This window comes from Mobula birostris, chromosome 25 (assembly GCF_030028105.1).
Source record: "Mobula birostris isolate sMobBir1 chromosome 25, sMobBir1.hap1, whole genome shotgun sequence".
Lineage (NCBI taxonomy): Eukaryota > Metazoa > Chordata > Chondrichthyes > Myliobatiformes > Myliobatidae > Mobula > Mobula birostris.
In genome coordinates this window covers 10,587,332-10,602,792 of record NC_092394.1, presented here as the reverse complement: position 1 = coordinate 10,602,792, position 15,461 = coordinate 10,587,332, and the positions used below count along the sequence as shown (strand labels likewise).

General features: G+C 45.2%; 1 protein-coding gene across 5 annotated transcripts in view; it reads right to left on the bottom strand.

Moving 5' to 3' along the window:
- Nucleotides 1-15,461, bottom strand: part of LOC140187558 (multidrug and toxin extrusion protein 1-like) — a 40,656-nt gene extending 25,195 nt beyond the window's left edge. For 2 of the 5 annotated variants that reach the window (XM_072242960.1, XM_072242964.1), the window contains exons 1-7: nucleotides 14,934-15,460; nucleotides 13,556-13,657; nucleotides 12,280-12,348; nucleotides 9,697-9,914; nucleotides 7,443-7,485; nucleotides 4,676-4,720; nucleotides 3,059-3,156 (exon numbers count right to left, since the gene is read on the bottom strand). In XM_072242960.1, the coding sequence (XP_072099061.1) occupies nucleotides 3,059-3,156; nucleotides 4,676-4,720; nucleotides 7,443-7,485; nucleotides 9,697-9,914; nucleotides 12,280-12,348; nucleotides 13,556-13,657; nucleotides 14,934-15,050 (692 nt within the window). In that variant the 5' untranslated portion in view covers nucleotides 15,051-15,460. Of the gene's footprint in view, nucleotides 1-3,058; nucleotides 3,157-4,675; nucleotides 4,721-7,442; nucleotides 7,486-9,696; nucleotides 9,915-12,279; nucleotides 12,349-13,555; nucleotides 13,658-14,933 lie in introns of all 5 variants that reach the window. The other 3 variants (XM_072242961.1, XM_072242962.1, XM_072242963.1) reach the window with 3 other exon arrangements.

Genomic DNA, 15,461 nt, shown 5'->3' with positions numbered 1-15,461 from the left:
TTTGGCCGTTGTTTAGTCTAGCCTGGAACACAGTTGACCTTCGAATTAATTAGGAGTCAAATCCAGCAGGTTGTTTTGGGAGGGTGATGTAATTAGCTATAGCTGCCAGCCTTCTTTTGGCTGGCCTTCTGAATTTGGTGGGGGGGGGAGGGGGGAGGTGTCTTTTTCTGTGAGCTGTTGTGGGACGTTAGCCAAATCTGCTGCTTGGTTACCCTATTTCAAGGCTTATTGTTTGGTTTTAATATTTATTTTACTGGTTATTACTTTAATGTCTTTATTAAATAGTATTAATAATGGGTTATAATATTAACTTACTCAGTCTTAACATGAAAGGATTAAATCACCCTATGAAGTGGAATAAGATTTTTGCCTATATTAAAAAACATAAGGCACCAATTATTTTTTTTTACAAGAAACACACGTACGTAAATGTGACAACTTACATCTTTTCAGTAGATGGAATGGACAACATTTTTACTCCTCATTCCAGGCTAAGTCTAGGGGAGTTTCGATCTTTATGGATAATACAGTTCCCTTTGTCCAACATAAAGTAGTGTCTGATACTAATGGGCGTTTTGTCATAGCGTCAGGGAAATTTGATAATAAATTAATGATATTTGCTAATCTGTATGCTCCGAATACAGATGATCCAGGATTTTTTGAGTGTTTTTTATTGTTACTGCCAGATTTGAGCCTTTACTCATTGGTGATGGGAGGAGACTTTAATTGCTGGTTAGATCCAGTTGTAGGTAGGTTATCCTTTAAAACAGTGACACCTAATAAATCAGCTTTGTTTATTCAATCTTTTTTAATGAAATGTGGTATTGTTGATATATGGCGTTTTTTACATTCACTAGATAGGGAGTATTCATTTTTTTTTCTCATGTCCATCATATGTATTCCAGGATTGATTACTTTTTTATTGATAGTCAAATGATTCCTTCAGTTTGATCCTGTGAACATAAAGAAATTGCTGTTTCAGATCATGCTCCAGTGCTTTTATCTTTAAATCTCCCTGGTCTTCCTCAAACAAACAGATCTTGGCATTTTAATTTAACTTTGTTATCTGGTAAAGATTTCTTAAAATTTCTGGAGAGACAAATTATTCTTTTTTTTTTGAAGAGAATACTTCGGAAGAGCCTTCTAGTCTTATTAGATGGGATGGCTTTAAGGCTTTTATTAGAGGTCAAATTATTTCCTATACTGCAAGTGTCAAGAAAAAAGCTAATAGAGAATCGAGTTAGCTAATCAGTTAAAACAATTAGACCAAAAATATGCCTTGGCTCCAGATCCTGCTTTATAAAAAAGATGTGTTGAATTCAAACTAAATATGATCTTCTTTTAACATAGCCAATTGAAACTCAACTTACAAAAGATAAAAGTCAATTTTATATCCAGGAGACAAAAGACATAAATTATTGGCTAACCAGTTAAAAGCCTTTATAGCTAAACGGCAAATTAAAGAAATTTGTAAAGCCAACGGTGGTAGGACAATGGACCATGGAGAAATAAATGATATTTTTAAAGAATTTTATTCTAAACTTTACAGTTCTGACCCTCCTAAAGATAATGCCGTAATGAATAATTTTTTTAGACCAATTAAACATTCCTACACTTTCTGTTGATAACTGAAAACAGTTGGATCAGCCTATTTCTTATGAGGAAATTGCCGAGGCTGTATATTCCTTGTACTTGGGGAAGGCTCTGGGTCTTGGTGGATTTTCTGCAGAATTTTATACGGCTTGTTCCTCACTGCTTATACCTCATTTATGTGTAGTTTTTTCGGACTCCTTTAAGTTGGGTAGGTTGCCACAATCTTTTTATGAAGCTTCTATTTCACTTATTCTTAAAAAGAGTAAGAACCCAACCAAATGCTCTTCGTATAGACCAATCTCCTTACTTAATGTTGAAACTAAAATCCTATCCAAAGTTCTGGCTCGTAGGATTGAAAATATTTTACCATCTATCATTTCTGATGATCAGACTGGATTTATTAAAAATCAATATTCCCACTTTAATATTCATCATTTATTAAACGTTGTTTAGTCACCAAAAGCTCTAACAAATTTCTATAGAAGTACTGTTGCAAGTGTCCTGACTGGTTGTGTCATTGTCTAGTACAGAAGGTCAAATGCACAGGAACATACAAAGCTGCAGATAGTGGTGGATTCATCTAGTACGTCATGGACACATCTCTCCTGACCATCAGTAGTATGTATACGAAGCACTGCCTCAAAGAGGCATCATCCATTGTCAAAGATCCCTACCATGCCATCTTCAGGCAGAGGAAAAGGGTTGCAATGGGGTTGAGGGCAGCAATGAAGGTCCCCCATCTCTGTCTGTGCTTGGCCGTGAAAACCAACTTTGGTCTTGGTCTTGGCAGTGTTCAGGGCTTCCTTCATCATGCCAGTAGCTTCGTCTCGGTTTTCACTACTGTCACTCATGCAAGTCCCAGGTGGAGACTCAGGAATACTGTTGCACTCAGATGTAGAAGGAATCTTCGGTGCTGTTTCCGTAACAATTTTATTTTACCAGTCAGAGTTGTTAACCCCTTGACCTGTTTGGTATGGGTGACCCTACCAAGAGCCAAAGCACAAGGCCCCTGACTCCAGCCAACACAGCTCTCCGAGTCTTTGAGGCACGCAAGCCTCCAAACCCTACGACAAGGTTGTGGTCCTCTTGGAGGACCTTCAGGTAGGAGGTACAGAAACCTGCAATCCCACATTACCAGGTTGTATAACAGCTACTTCCCTTCAGCCATATAGTTCTTGAACCAATCGGCACAACCCCAATCACTACATCCGTATAACACTACGACTATTCTGATCGCTGCATTAAAATGATTGTTGTAAAAATTATGTAGTTTATGTGTAATTTATGTTTTTCTTGTGAATGTTGTGCATCTGAGTTTATATGCCTTTGATGCCACTGCAAGAAGATTTTTCATTCTACCTGTGCATACATGATGCCACCATAGTCCATCACGGGTAAAGCCCTCCCCACCTCAGTAAGTAAGATAATAAACTCATCTTTGACAGGCGACACGGCCAATACTCACAGCACGCCCAGTTTCAGTACCATCAGGAAGATGTAGTTCATTATCACGCTGAGGACGTTGGTCACCAGCCCAATGAGTACCTGGGGCATAATGATTCCCTGGAGAGAGTGAGCAGAGAAACACGTGCCCATCAGAGAGCAGCAGGATTTGACCAGCATGTCCAGCAGCCCTTTCAGTGCCTCTCAGGCTGACAGTCCAGGCCTCCCCTCTTCCCCTCTGTGGCCCACATCCTCCGAAGACTACCAATCCACTCTGCCCCCACCTCCCCACTTCCCTTCTCCACTTTAGACCAGTCATCTCCCCTCCCCAGTCTAAGTCCATGCAGCGTTTCGACCCGAAATGTTGACAACTCCTTTCCATCCCACCAACCCCTCTGCAGACGCTGCTCGACCTGGTGAGTTTCTCTGGCAGGCTGTTTGTTATTCAAGGCCTTCTTGCTAGCTATCCTTAGCCAGCTGTGTTGCACAATCCACATCGAGCACCAACTGCCTGAAACTCTGTCCTGGGAAGATGCTACCAGAGGGACAGAGCAGAGGATTCAGCACTTCAAAGCCTCCTTGAAGGAATTCAACACCCTCCAGTGACTCCCAAGAACGTCTAGCCCATGACAACTCAGACTGCAGTACCTGAGAACCTCCAATCCATGTATCAGATCTCACAAAAGTTTTGTCTACACTTCTCACCCCCTTTGTAAAGCAGCCAGCATAATCAAAGACCCCACCCATCCCAGACATTCTCTCTTCTCCCCTCTCCCATCAGGCAGGAGATACAAGTGACTGGAAGCATGCACCACCAGGCTCACAGACAGCTCCTACCCCACTGTTGTAAAACTATTGAATGGACCATATTGGTTTATTATTATTACAGTGAAAAGCTTGTCCTGCAAACTCTTCATACAGATCAGATCATTACACAGTGCATTGAGATAGAATAAGGTAAAACAATAAAATATAGGTTGTGAGGCCAAACCAAACAGAAAGTCCATTCAGCAGTCTGATAACTTTATTGTGATCTTGCATCTTATTGTCTATCTGCACTGCACTTTCTCTGTAGCTGTTACACATTATTTCTGCACTCTTTTTTTGATTTTATTGGTCAAGATACAGGGCAGAATAGGCCCTGCCTGCCCTTTGAGCCATGCCACCCCAAGCAGCTCCCAACTTAACTCTAGCCTTATCATGGGACAATTTACAATGACCAATTAGCCTACCAACTGGTAAGTCTTTGGACATGAGCCCAGAAGACACAGAAGGAGAATTAGGCCATTTAGCCCATTGAGTCTGCTCCACCATTTGATCATGGCTGATTTATTATCCCTCTTAATCCCATTCTTCTTCCTTCTTCCGTAACCTTTGATGCCCCTACTAATCAAGAACCTATCAACCTCTAAATAGACCCAATGACTTGGCCTCCACGGCCGTCTGTGGCAATGAATTCCATAGATTCACCTCCCTCTGGCTAAAGAAATTCCTCATCTCTGATCTATTGGTATTGTAAGGTCATGCCTTCTGTTCCTAGACTTTCCCACTATAGGAAACATTTCTCCGCATCCACTCTATCTAGGCCTTTCAGACCCAGAACATCCCCACAGTTTAAAAGCAGCGTTGTTAGGCATACCTGGTTCTGGAGACAGCGGATCTGGATCTGATACAGGAATACAGCCTGTGCAACAGGGACACAGTGGTTAAACCTCAGGGCAGGCAAACACTCCATCCCCCCGGCACACATCAAAAACAGCAGCGACAGTAACACTCCCAACCCACTGTCTATTCACTGGAAAATCTCAGTGCCTCAGTATCCGATTTGCCGGTGACGCTGAGCAGTGTAAGTGGCAAAAGGGACACAGAGAGGCTTCGGGGGGTTTTAGGCAGGAAGACACGTGAAGTATTAACAACACACACAAAATGCTGGAGGAACTCAGCAGGCCAGGCAGCATCTATGGAAAACAGTACAGTCGATGTTTCGGGCCGAGACCCTTCAGCAGGTTGTGAAATATTGTCAGGTGTTTGTGTTCACTGAGACCTGCCTCATACATGAATTACTAAGAGCTAATGTAAGGATACAGTCGGTGATCAGGGAGGTAAGTGGTAATACTAAAGACAGTATATTTCCTCTACCAAAGGACGCTGGTAAGGGACTTCTGTAGATTGTAGGAGGTCCTCATTGAAAAGACTAGCTTTACGTTCCAGAGGTTAATCACTCTCGCTGCCGTAGTTCACATTTCATATTGATTTATTTATTGAGATACAGCGCGGAATACGCCCCTCTGGCCCTTTGAGCCACGCTGTCTAGCAATCCCCCAATTTAATCCTAGCCTCATCACGGGAGAATTTACAATGACCAGTTAACCTACCAACCAGTATGTCTTTGTACTGTGGGATGGACCCCGTGCGGTCACAGGGAGAATATACAAACTCCTTACAGGCTGCTGGGGGAATTGAACCTGGGTTGCCTGTACAGTAAAGCGTTGTGCTAACCACTCTACGCCACTGTGCTGCCCCAGATTTATCTATCACACGTACATTGAAACACACTCTGAAATGCATCGTTTGCATTAACAACCAATAATTCTGTTGGCACTGGACTCTGTGACTCTCAGACATTAGCCCTCCAACCTCCCCTCCTTGGCCTCAGTCTCTCAGACATTGGGCCTTCAAACTCCCCTCCTTGGCCACAGAGATATCAAGCTTCCAACCTCCTCTCCTTAGCCTCAGACTCAACCTCCAGTCCTGGGTGGGACTCGCAGATGACCTTCGGGCTTCTATCTGCAGACTCCTGAATTCAGTTTAGGCTTTGATCTGCTTTTTATTCCTTCACTAATCTCCAGAATCACTCAGTGTTTCCCTTCCATCCCTAATACCCAGGCTGAGCGGGCAACCAGTCTAGTGTTGGGGGTAGCATAGTGGTTAGCGCAATGCTTTACCGTACCAGCGACCCAGATTCAATTCCCACTGCTGTTCAGAAGTTCTCCCCGTGACCATGTAGGTTGCCTCCAGGTGCTCCAGTTTCCTCCCACAGTCCAAAGACATACAGTTGGTAGGTTAATCGGTCATTGTAAATTGTCTCGTGATTAGGCTTGGATTAAATTGGAGGTCACTGTGCCTGAAGGGCCTATTCTGCCCTACATCTCAATAAATAAATGAGTAAACCTGGAGACACATATGGGGTAGACTGTGTACGGTCAGCAGATTCCCTCCCTGAAGGAGTTTGGTGAACCAGCTGGGTTTTGAACAGACTTACAGACTCTTAGCCTCCACTATCAAATCTGCTTCCACCACTCCCATCAGCGGCCTGTTCCAGGCACCCACCACTCCTTGTGTGGGAAAAAAAACTTCCCCACACATCCCTTGAAAACTTCCTTCCTCCACTTCACGTTCAATTCGTGTCCTCCAACATCTGATATTTCTACCCTGGAGATAAAGATTCTGTCTACCCTAACTGCAACACTAAATGGTACAGCAGTGTTATTCAGCTCACAATACTGTGCCGGACAAATGAACATGATGCCTTATCCCAGTAATCACTTCTCCCTTTACATACCCTTCAATTCTCTGCACGTCCACGTACCTTTCTAACAGCCACTTAAACACTGTTGGACCTGCCTCAGCCAGCACATTCCAGACATCCACCTCTCTCCATGTAAAAAAAATTATGCCTCCCACCTCCCTTGAACACAAGAGATTCTTGAACACACACACACAAAATGCTGGAGGAATTCAGCAGGTCTAGCAGCTTCTATTGATGGGAATAAACAGTCGGCATTTCGGGTTGAGATCCTTCAGCAAAGTTTGAAGTAAGTTTATTATTAAAGTATGTACTGTATATGTTACCATATATACAAGCCTGAGATTCATTTTCCTTTTCAGTCCTGATGAAGGATCTTGGCCTGAAATGTTTAGATGCTGCCTGACCTGCTGAGTTCCTCCAGAACTTTGTGTGTCTCCTTTGAAATATTCCCCTCTCACTTTAAACTTGGCCTCTATGTCTCTCATAATGTTTATAAACTTCTGTCAGCTCTCCTCTCAGCCTCTAACACTTCTGAGAAAACAACCAAAGTGTGTCCAGCCTTTCCTTATATCACCTGCCCTCTAATCCTTGGTGAGCCTCTTCTGCACCCTCTCCAAAGTTTCCACATCCTCTCTGTCATGGGAAAACCAGAAATGCACACAATAAGGCAAGCAAGGTCATTGTTGCAGGAGGCCAACAAATAGAAATATTGATCCTGTTCTCTCTCCGCAGAAGCTGCCTGACCTTCCGGGTGTTTCCAGCTTTTTGTGTTTGTATTTCAGACCGCCAGCATCTGTAGGTTTATCCTTCAGGATAATTCCTGATGAGAGTATAGCATTAACCCTGTAACGTAGGGATGAGTAGAATAAATACTCACAGGGAGAGCAGGGATAAATATCTTCACATAAAGCTGGCATAACCTAGAAGAGAACATTGTGCATCAATATAGGTGCCCAAGCTATCCTGGTCACTGAGAATATTCCCTTGCAATGGTGCATCTGCACACAGGGAACCCGCCATTGCCAGGTTCCCCTCCAAGCCTCACACCATCCTAACTTGGAAATCAACCTCGAGTCTTTTGCGAAATCATAGAACATAAAATGTAGAAGACTACAGCACAGTACAGGCTGTTCAGCCCAAGATGTTGTACCAACATCATAACCTACTCTAAGATCAATCTAACCTTTCCCTCCTACATAACCCTCCATTTTTCTAACATCCATGTACCTATCTAAGAGTTTCTTAAATGCCCTTAACGTATCTGCCTCTACCACCTCTCTTGGCAGGGCATTCAACACACTCACCACACTGTGTAAAAAAACTTATCTCTTGAATTCTCCCCTATACTTTCCTCCAATCACCTTAAAATTATGTCCCCTCCTATTAGCCATTTCCACCCTGGGAAAAGTCTCTGGCTATCCACTCTATCTATGCCTTTTATCATCTTGTACATCTCTATTAAGTCACCTCCCATTCTCCTTCACTCCAAAAAGCAAAGCCCCAGCTCGTTCAACCTTTCCTCATGACATACTCTCTAATCAAGGCAGCTTCCTGGTAAATCTACTCTGCACCATCTCTAAAGTTTCCATATCCTTCCTATAATGAGGTGACCAGAACTACTACATGTGCTTGCTATCTTATATGTGCTATGTGTGCTTTGTGCTGTGTGTGATTGTTGGTACTGTGTTTTGTACCTTGGCCCCAGACTAACGCTGCTTCATTTGGCTGTATTCGTGAGCATTTGTGTATAGTTGAATGACAACTAAACTTGAATTGAATTGAATTGAATACTCCAAGTGTGGTCTAACCAGAGCTTAACAGAGTTGCAACATTACCTTGTGATTCATTAGTCACTGAATTCCTCGGCTAATGAAAGCCAAAACACCATACATCTTCTTAACAACTCTATCAATTTGCACACCAGCTTTGAGAAATTGATAGGCCAATGCATTATATGCCTTCTTAATAATCCTGTCAACTTTTACACCAACTTTGAGGATCTACGGGCATGAATCCCAAGATCCCTCTGTTCCACCACACTGCTACTAAATCCTGGAAGTTCACCTCCAACAGCACTGTGGGTGCACCTAAAAGTTCACCAGAGAGGACTGTGGCAGTACAAGAAGGCAGTTCACCACCACCTTCACCAGGGCAGTCAGGGATGGGCAATAAATGTGACTTTTCAGTGGCACTCAGATCCTTTGATGCTGCTGCAAGTAAATTTTTCACTGCATCTATGTATACCTGATATTTCCACAGTCCATCACCACCATCTACACAGAGCATTGTCTCAGGAAAGCAGCATCCATCATCAGGGACCCCCACCATCCAGGACACGTTCTCTTCTCACTGCTGCCGTCAGGACTCACATGACCAGGTTCAGGAATAGCTATTACCCCTTAACCATCAGGCTCCTGAACTAAATGGGGCAACTTCACTTGCCCCATCATTGAGATGCTCCCACAACCAATGGACTCACTTTCAGAGACTCTATCTCATGTTCTTGATCTTTAGTGCTTATTTATTACTATTATTTATCATTTTTTTCTTTTTACATTTGCATAATTTGTGGTCTTTTGCACACTGGTTAAACGCCAAAGTTTTCATTGATTCTATTATGGATTTATTGAGTATGCCTGCAGGAAAATGAATCTCAGGGTAGTATATGGCGACATATATGTACTTTGATAATAAATTTACTTTGAACTTTGATGTAGTTGTACATGTGACAGTAAACCTGATTTTGATTGGACCCACTGCTGACATTTTGCAATACTGAGAACACAAGGAGAAGGGTTAACTGGTAATATTGTCGTAAGGGATTAGACACAGAACTTGACGGGGAGCAAACTGCAGGTGGATGCGAAAGATTCTACACATCTGAATCAGAGGTGGCAGTGAGCTACAACCAAAGGTTTTTTAAAGATTAGCTTTATTTGCCACATGTATATTAAAACATTGAAACATACAGTGAGGTGCACTTGCGTCAAATCAAATCAGTGAGGATTGTGCTGGGCAGCCCACAAGTGTCACCTCACTTCTGGCACCCACATGGAATGTTCATACCTCACAAACCCTAACTCTACATCTTTTGTGATTAATTATTTAGTAATTCATGAAAAGCCAATTACCAATAAAATGTTTTTGCAATATGTGTTTGCCTGTTGTGTTTTGGTGGGTGAGCACGGAGTACATCTGACCTGGCCACCTCGGGGTCCTGCTTAGCAGCCAATAGGATCTTCTCTGTGTTGATAAAGAGGGCCCAGCAGGGGCAGAGGAAGATCATGAGAATCAGGATGGCCTTCTGGATGACAACTCCAATTCGCTTCAGCTTTTTGCTGCCATACATCTGAAACAAGATAGAGATTGACTTAGTCGGCATCAAAGACCATCGGGAGGTGCTTCTAACAAATGTATGGGAGCAGGAGCTGGCCACTTTGATCCAGGAGACAGCAGAAGATCTTCTGTCTTCAGTCTCTATCTCATTTCCACTGACTCTGCTTCCCAAAATAACCAACGGCCCATCCATCTCAGGCCTGAATCTATTCACTGGCCAAGCATCTGACTTTTCTGCAGGGAGAAGTCCAGAAGGAAGTTCTCAGCCCAGATTTCAGTGACCATAAGATCATAAGACATAGGAGCAGTAATAGGACATTTAGCCCATTGAGTCTGCTGTGCCATTCGATCATGGCTGATACATTACCCCTCTCAACCCCATCCTTCTGCCTTCTCCCCCTAACTTTTGACACCCTTACTAATCAAGAACCTACCAACCACCGCTTTAAATACCAAAGTTCAAAAGTTTAAAGTTTTGAACTTCTGAACTTTGATCTTGAGAAATGTAACTGCTTCAATATCATCATCCTTCCAAATCCTAGACCATTTAGGCCTGTTCAACTCAATTTCTCTTCACACAACAACCCCGTCCCCTAACCCTCACGATGATGAAAAGGGTTATAGACAATAGATGCAGGAGTAGGCCATTCAGCCCTTCGAGCCAGTACCGCCATTCACTGTGATCATGGCTGATCATCCACAATCAGTACCTAGTTCCTGCCTTATCCCCATAACCTTTGATTCCGCTATCTTTAAGAGCTCTATCCATCTCTTTCTTGAAAGCATCCAGAGACTTGGCCTCCACAGCCTTCTGGGGCAGAGCATTCCATATATCCACCACTCTCTGGGTGAAAAAGTTTTTCCTCAACTCCGTTCTAAATGGCCTACCCCTTATTCTTAAACTGTGGCCTCTGGTTCTGGACTCACCCATCAGCGGGAACATGCTTCCTGCCTCCAGTGGGTCCAATCCCTTAATAATCTTATATTTTTCAATAAGATCCCCTCTCAGCCTTCTAAATTCCAGAGTATACAAGCCCAGTCGCTCCAATCTTTCGACATATGACAGTCCCGCCATCCCGGGAATTAACCTGTGAACCTACGCTGCACTCCCTCAATAGCAAGAACGTCCTTCCTCAAATTTGGAGACCAAAACTGTACACAGTACTCCAGGTGTGGTCTCACCAGGGCCCTGTACAACTGCAGAAGGACCTCTTTGCTCTTATACTCAATTCCCCTTGTTATGAAGGCCAGCATGCCATTAGCTTTCTTCACTGCCTGCTGTACTTGTGTGCTTGCTTTCAGTGACTGATGTACTGAGTTCTGAGGGTTCTGAGGGTTTGTGAGGGTTCTGAACCCTCACGATGATGAAGAGGTGGCTACTTTTACCCACCTTGCCCATCTCCCACTCGTTTTTCAATGCAAAGAGTCGACTGCAGGTTCCTTCCACACCCACCTGCTGTATTTCTCTCTCTTTATCTTACAGAGGTTGTGAGGGGCATAGATAGGGTGAATATACACAGTCTTTTTCCCAGGGTTGTGTAATCAAGAACTAGGAAGCTGAGGTTAAAGGTGAGAGGGGAGAGATTTAATAGAAATCTGAGGGGCAACAACTTCTCCCAGAGTGAGAGTCGATATATGGAATGAGCTGGCAGGGGAAGCAGCTGAGGACTGGTTGTCTGTCGTATCCAATAATAATTTTTGAAATCTGTGCAGATTTTCATAAATTGGAAAAGCAGTTTGCACTGGGGCAGTTCCACTCTCTCAATCTTGGAAGTCTGGGGTCCGGTGGGACGAGTAGTTGTCACATCTGGGGTCTTCCTTGGTGGCAGTGGATGACCATGACTTCTTCTGTGCCTTGTCATGCCCCTGGCTCTCCCTGAAGCATTGCAGAATGACCCTTCTGGCCACTGAACCTCATCTGCCAAACCTGCAGGAGCTGGCTTCACATGTTAGGGTGTCCCTATCTCACGGGGGTGTGAAGCCCACTGGTTGAGCCTGCCTGTCAAAGCAGTGTACCCAGGTGTGGCTACTCGGAGCCACGGGTGAGAGCTGATGAACGTCCAGTGGGAGTCCTTGGTTGGCAACTACCAGTTGGGCCAAGGGGCCCATGTGGGTACAGTATAGTTCTGCCAAATCCCTCCAGTCCATGGAATGTGGGTTCAAATTCAGATGAAGCCTCTGCCCAGTACACTGAGCCCCAGTTGGCATGAATATGAGATCTACAACTTCGGATCTTTCCCCTTCCCCAAACCTCCCAACCTCTCTCGCCTCTGTAAAGGCATTACTGTGACCAATCTGTCCTACTGACCCTGGTCCTAGCCTGTGAGCGACGCTACATGAAGATAGGAGCCGGTGCTGCCCCGATGGCAGAGTTTTACCTGAGGTATCAGGGTGTCACACGCCATGGAGAGACCTGTTCCCACTGCCACTCCCGTCACTCCGATCATCTTGGTCGCCGTTTTACAAAGGATGGGGGGGGGGGGAGAAGGAGAGAGAAAACGTTCACTGAAGATGGTCATTGTAATCAAGGGGCGAACGGTGGTGTAGCGTTTTACAGCTCCAGTTCTCCTGCTGCCTGTAAGAGGTTTGTACGTTCTCTCTGGGACCACATGCATTTCCTCTGGGTGCTCTGGTTTCCTCCCACATCCCAAAGATGTACTGGCTGGTAGGTTAATTGGTCATGTGGGTGGAATGGGTCTGAAGGGTCTGTCACCGAGCTGTATCTCCAGATAGAAAGAAAAAGGAAAGAGTGAGATATACAGAGAGATAAAGAGTGAGACAGAGAAAGAGAGATGGCAATAAAGAGATAAAGATCGAGATAGAGAGATAGATGGTAATTTAAAAAATAGAGAGATGGAGACAGAACAATCCACAGTTCTCTCATGCCTCAGGAGGCTTCCACGGTAGAGTGCTCACTGCTTGCCTGATCAATTCACTGAACCCTTGCCATTCAGACCAAAGCAGGAGTCTCACTGAAGGAGATTTCAGATAGTCTTAGACCTTCCTTCCACCAAGAAACAACTGCAGGTGCTACAAGGTCACCACCCCCACCCTATCACATATTTCATGCTATGTCTCTTGCCCTCTACAAATCCCACTGGTTCTAAGTCCCAGTCAGCAGTCTGAAGCAGGTAACTCAGCCCAGTACCAACGGAGTGTCGCGCAGTGGGGGAGCATCACACAGAGAGGGTCTCCGCAAGGTGAAAGGTCAATGTCAATCATCGATCACAAAGTAACCAATGTACTGTGTATATTGCTTCTTAATATTGAAAGGTTTATATAGAGTAGACATGCGGCAGGTGTTTCCAATAGTGTGAGAGTCTAGAACCAAAGATTAGAAGGACATCCCTTTAGACCAAAGATGAAAAAGAATTTCTTTAGCCAGAGGGTGCTGAATCTGTGTAATTCATGCCACAGACTGCTATGGAGGCCGTCACTGGGTATATTTAACGCAGAGGTTGATAGGTTCTGGATTAGTAAGGTGCCAGGTAAAGGGGTGTTAAGAGGGATAATAAATCAGCCATGTTCAACTGGCGGAGCAGACTCGGAGCGCTGAACAGCCTAATTCCACTGCTGTGCCTTGTGGTCTTCAGCAGGAATCCACCCAGTCCTTCCCTTGCCCAGTGTGGGTGACAGAGTGGGGCAGGTACCTACCGAAGCAGCAAGGGAGATGGCCCCCAGTTCACACTTGCCAAGATGTCCACTGAACGCAGAGCTGATGAAGTTCAAGGTGTAGTTCATCACCTGGGTCAACACCTGTGGGAGGACATACAGAGAAGTGAGTAGACCGGGTCATCAACTGGTCAACTGAACATGGAGGTCCTGCACCCAGGTAAACCCAACACCACAGCACCCAGCTGGAGGTGGCCCCATCCACATCTCCCCTCAAACCACCGAGGCAATGGTTTCACCAGCATTCAACAACCACATCATCAGCCAGCAAACAGTCCATCCTTCTGGACCATCCCTTCTGCCTCTGCTTCATCTACTGACCCTCCACCCCTCAACCCATTGAAACTTCCCTTCTCCTCCATTCACTGATGCCACTCTTCCCCCTCATCCACTCAAACCTCACTCCCTCTTCACTCACTGACTTCATCAACCCTCACTCCATTTACTGACCCCTCAGTCCACTCACTCACTCCATCTACTGACCCCTCACTTCACTCAACACTCACTACCCACTCCAACTACTGACCCCTCAGTCCACTCACCCCATCTACTGACCCCCTCACTTCACTCAACACTCACTCCCCACTCTATCTACTGAACCCCCCACTTCACTCAAAACTCACTACCCACTCCATCTGACCCCTCACTTCACTCAACACTCACTCCCCACTCTATCTACTGAACCCCTCACTTCACTCAATACTCACTCCCCACTCCATCTACTGAACCCCTCACTTCACTCAACACTCACTCCCCACTCCATCTACTGACTTCTCACACCCCACATCCACTTAACACTCACACCCCTATCTACTGACCCACCAGCCACTGAACCCTCCGAATCCCTCCACCACTCACCCTGATCCCTATTCACTTTCGATCATTCAGCCACATTTTCCAGCCACCTAAACCACCAGGGAAGCCTCATTCCCTCTACCTCATCTCCTCTTCCCTCCTTCCCTCTTTTGGCCAGTCATCTTATTCCCAAACTCTGGATCCTCTGGCCAATTCCCTAGATTCTTGGTGTGCAAACATGCGTCTTGATTAGTCAGGGTGTCAATAGTTACAGGGAGAAGGCTGGAGAATGAAGTTAAGAAGAAAAATAAATTGGCCATGAATGGAATGGCGGGACAGACTCGATGGCCCGAAAGGCCTATCCCTGTTCCTATGTCTTATTAACTTAAACGCCAGTTTATATGTACAGCGTGTTCGTAAGTCGGGCGTTCGAATCCAGGAGAACCTATACTTTTATTTGGTTGGATCGTGGCTATATGTGACCCCCCTTCTCAGGACAACCAGGACATGCGGGGCTTCCCCTTGGCCGTAGGGAGAACCACCCACAAACATGTGTCCCACTCACCAGAGGCCCAGCCAGGAGGAACAACTGCCGGACCTCCTCCCGAATCACAGCTGGGACGCAACAGGCCCTGGTCCAGGCAGCGCTCTCGGCTCCCGTCAGCTGCTCTTGGTCGCCCATCCCCAGCTGGAGGAAAACTCCTCAACTCCGTTCTGTCAGCTCTGGGGAGAGAAGTCTTTGTTGGGAGGAGTAGAAATGGAATGAGGGAGGGGGAGGAGAACACAAAAACAGAGCACAGAGAGATGAGACTGAAGACCTGAATTTCCTAGAAGGGAGTCCACACTTACTTTTGGGCTCCTGGGATCCGAGAGGGAGCCACGGACCCGACCGTGCATACAGCGCCTTGAGCGAGGGACAGGCAGGCGGTGACCACCCGTGTATAGAGAGGCTCGCTCGCAGCTCGCAATCCAGTTAATTCAATCAAATATAATCTATTCCGAAATGCTTGGAGTTAAACATAACAAAGAGTGGCTTCACGGAGGGAAATTCAATGGACCGGGACAGTGAACTCTAATTTAGAGGAAAAAAGTG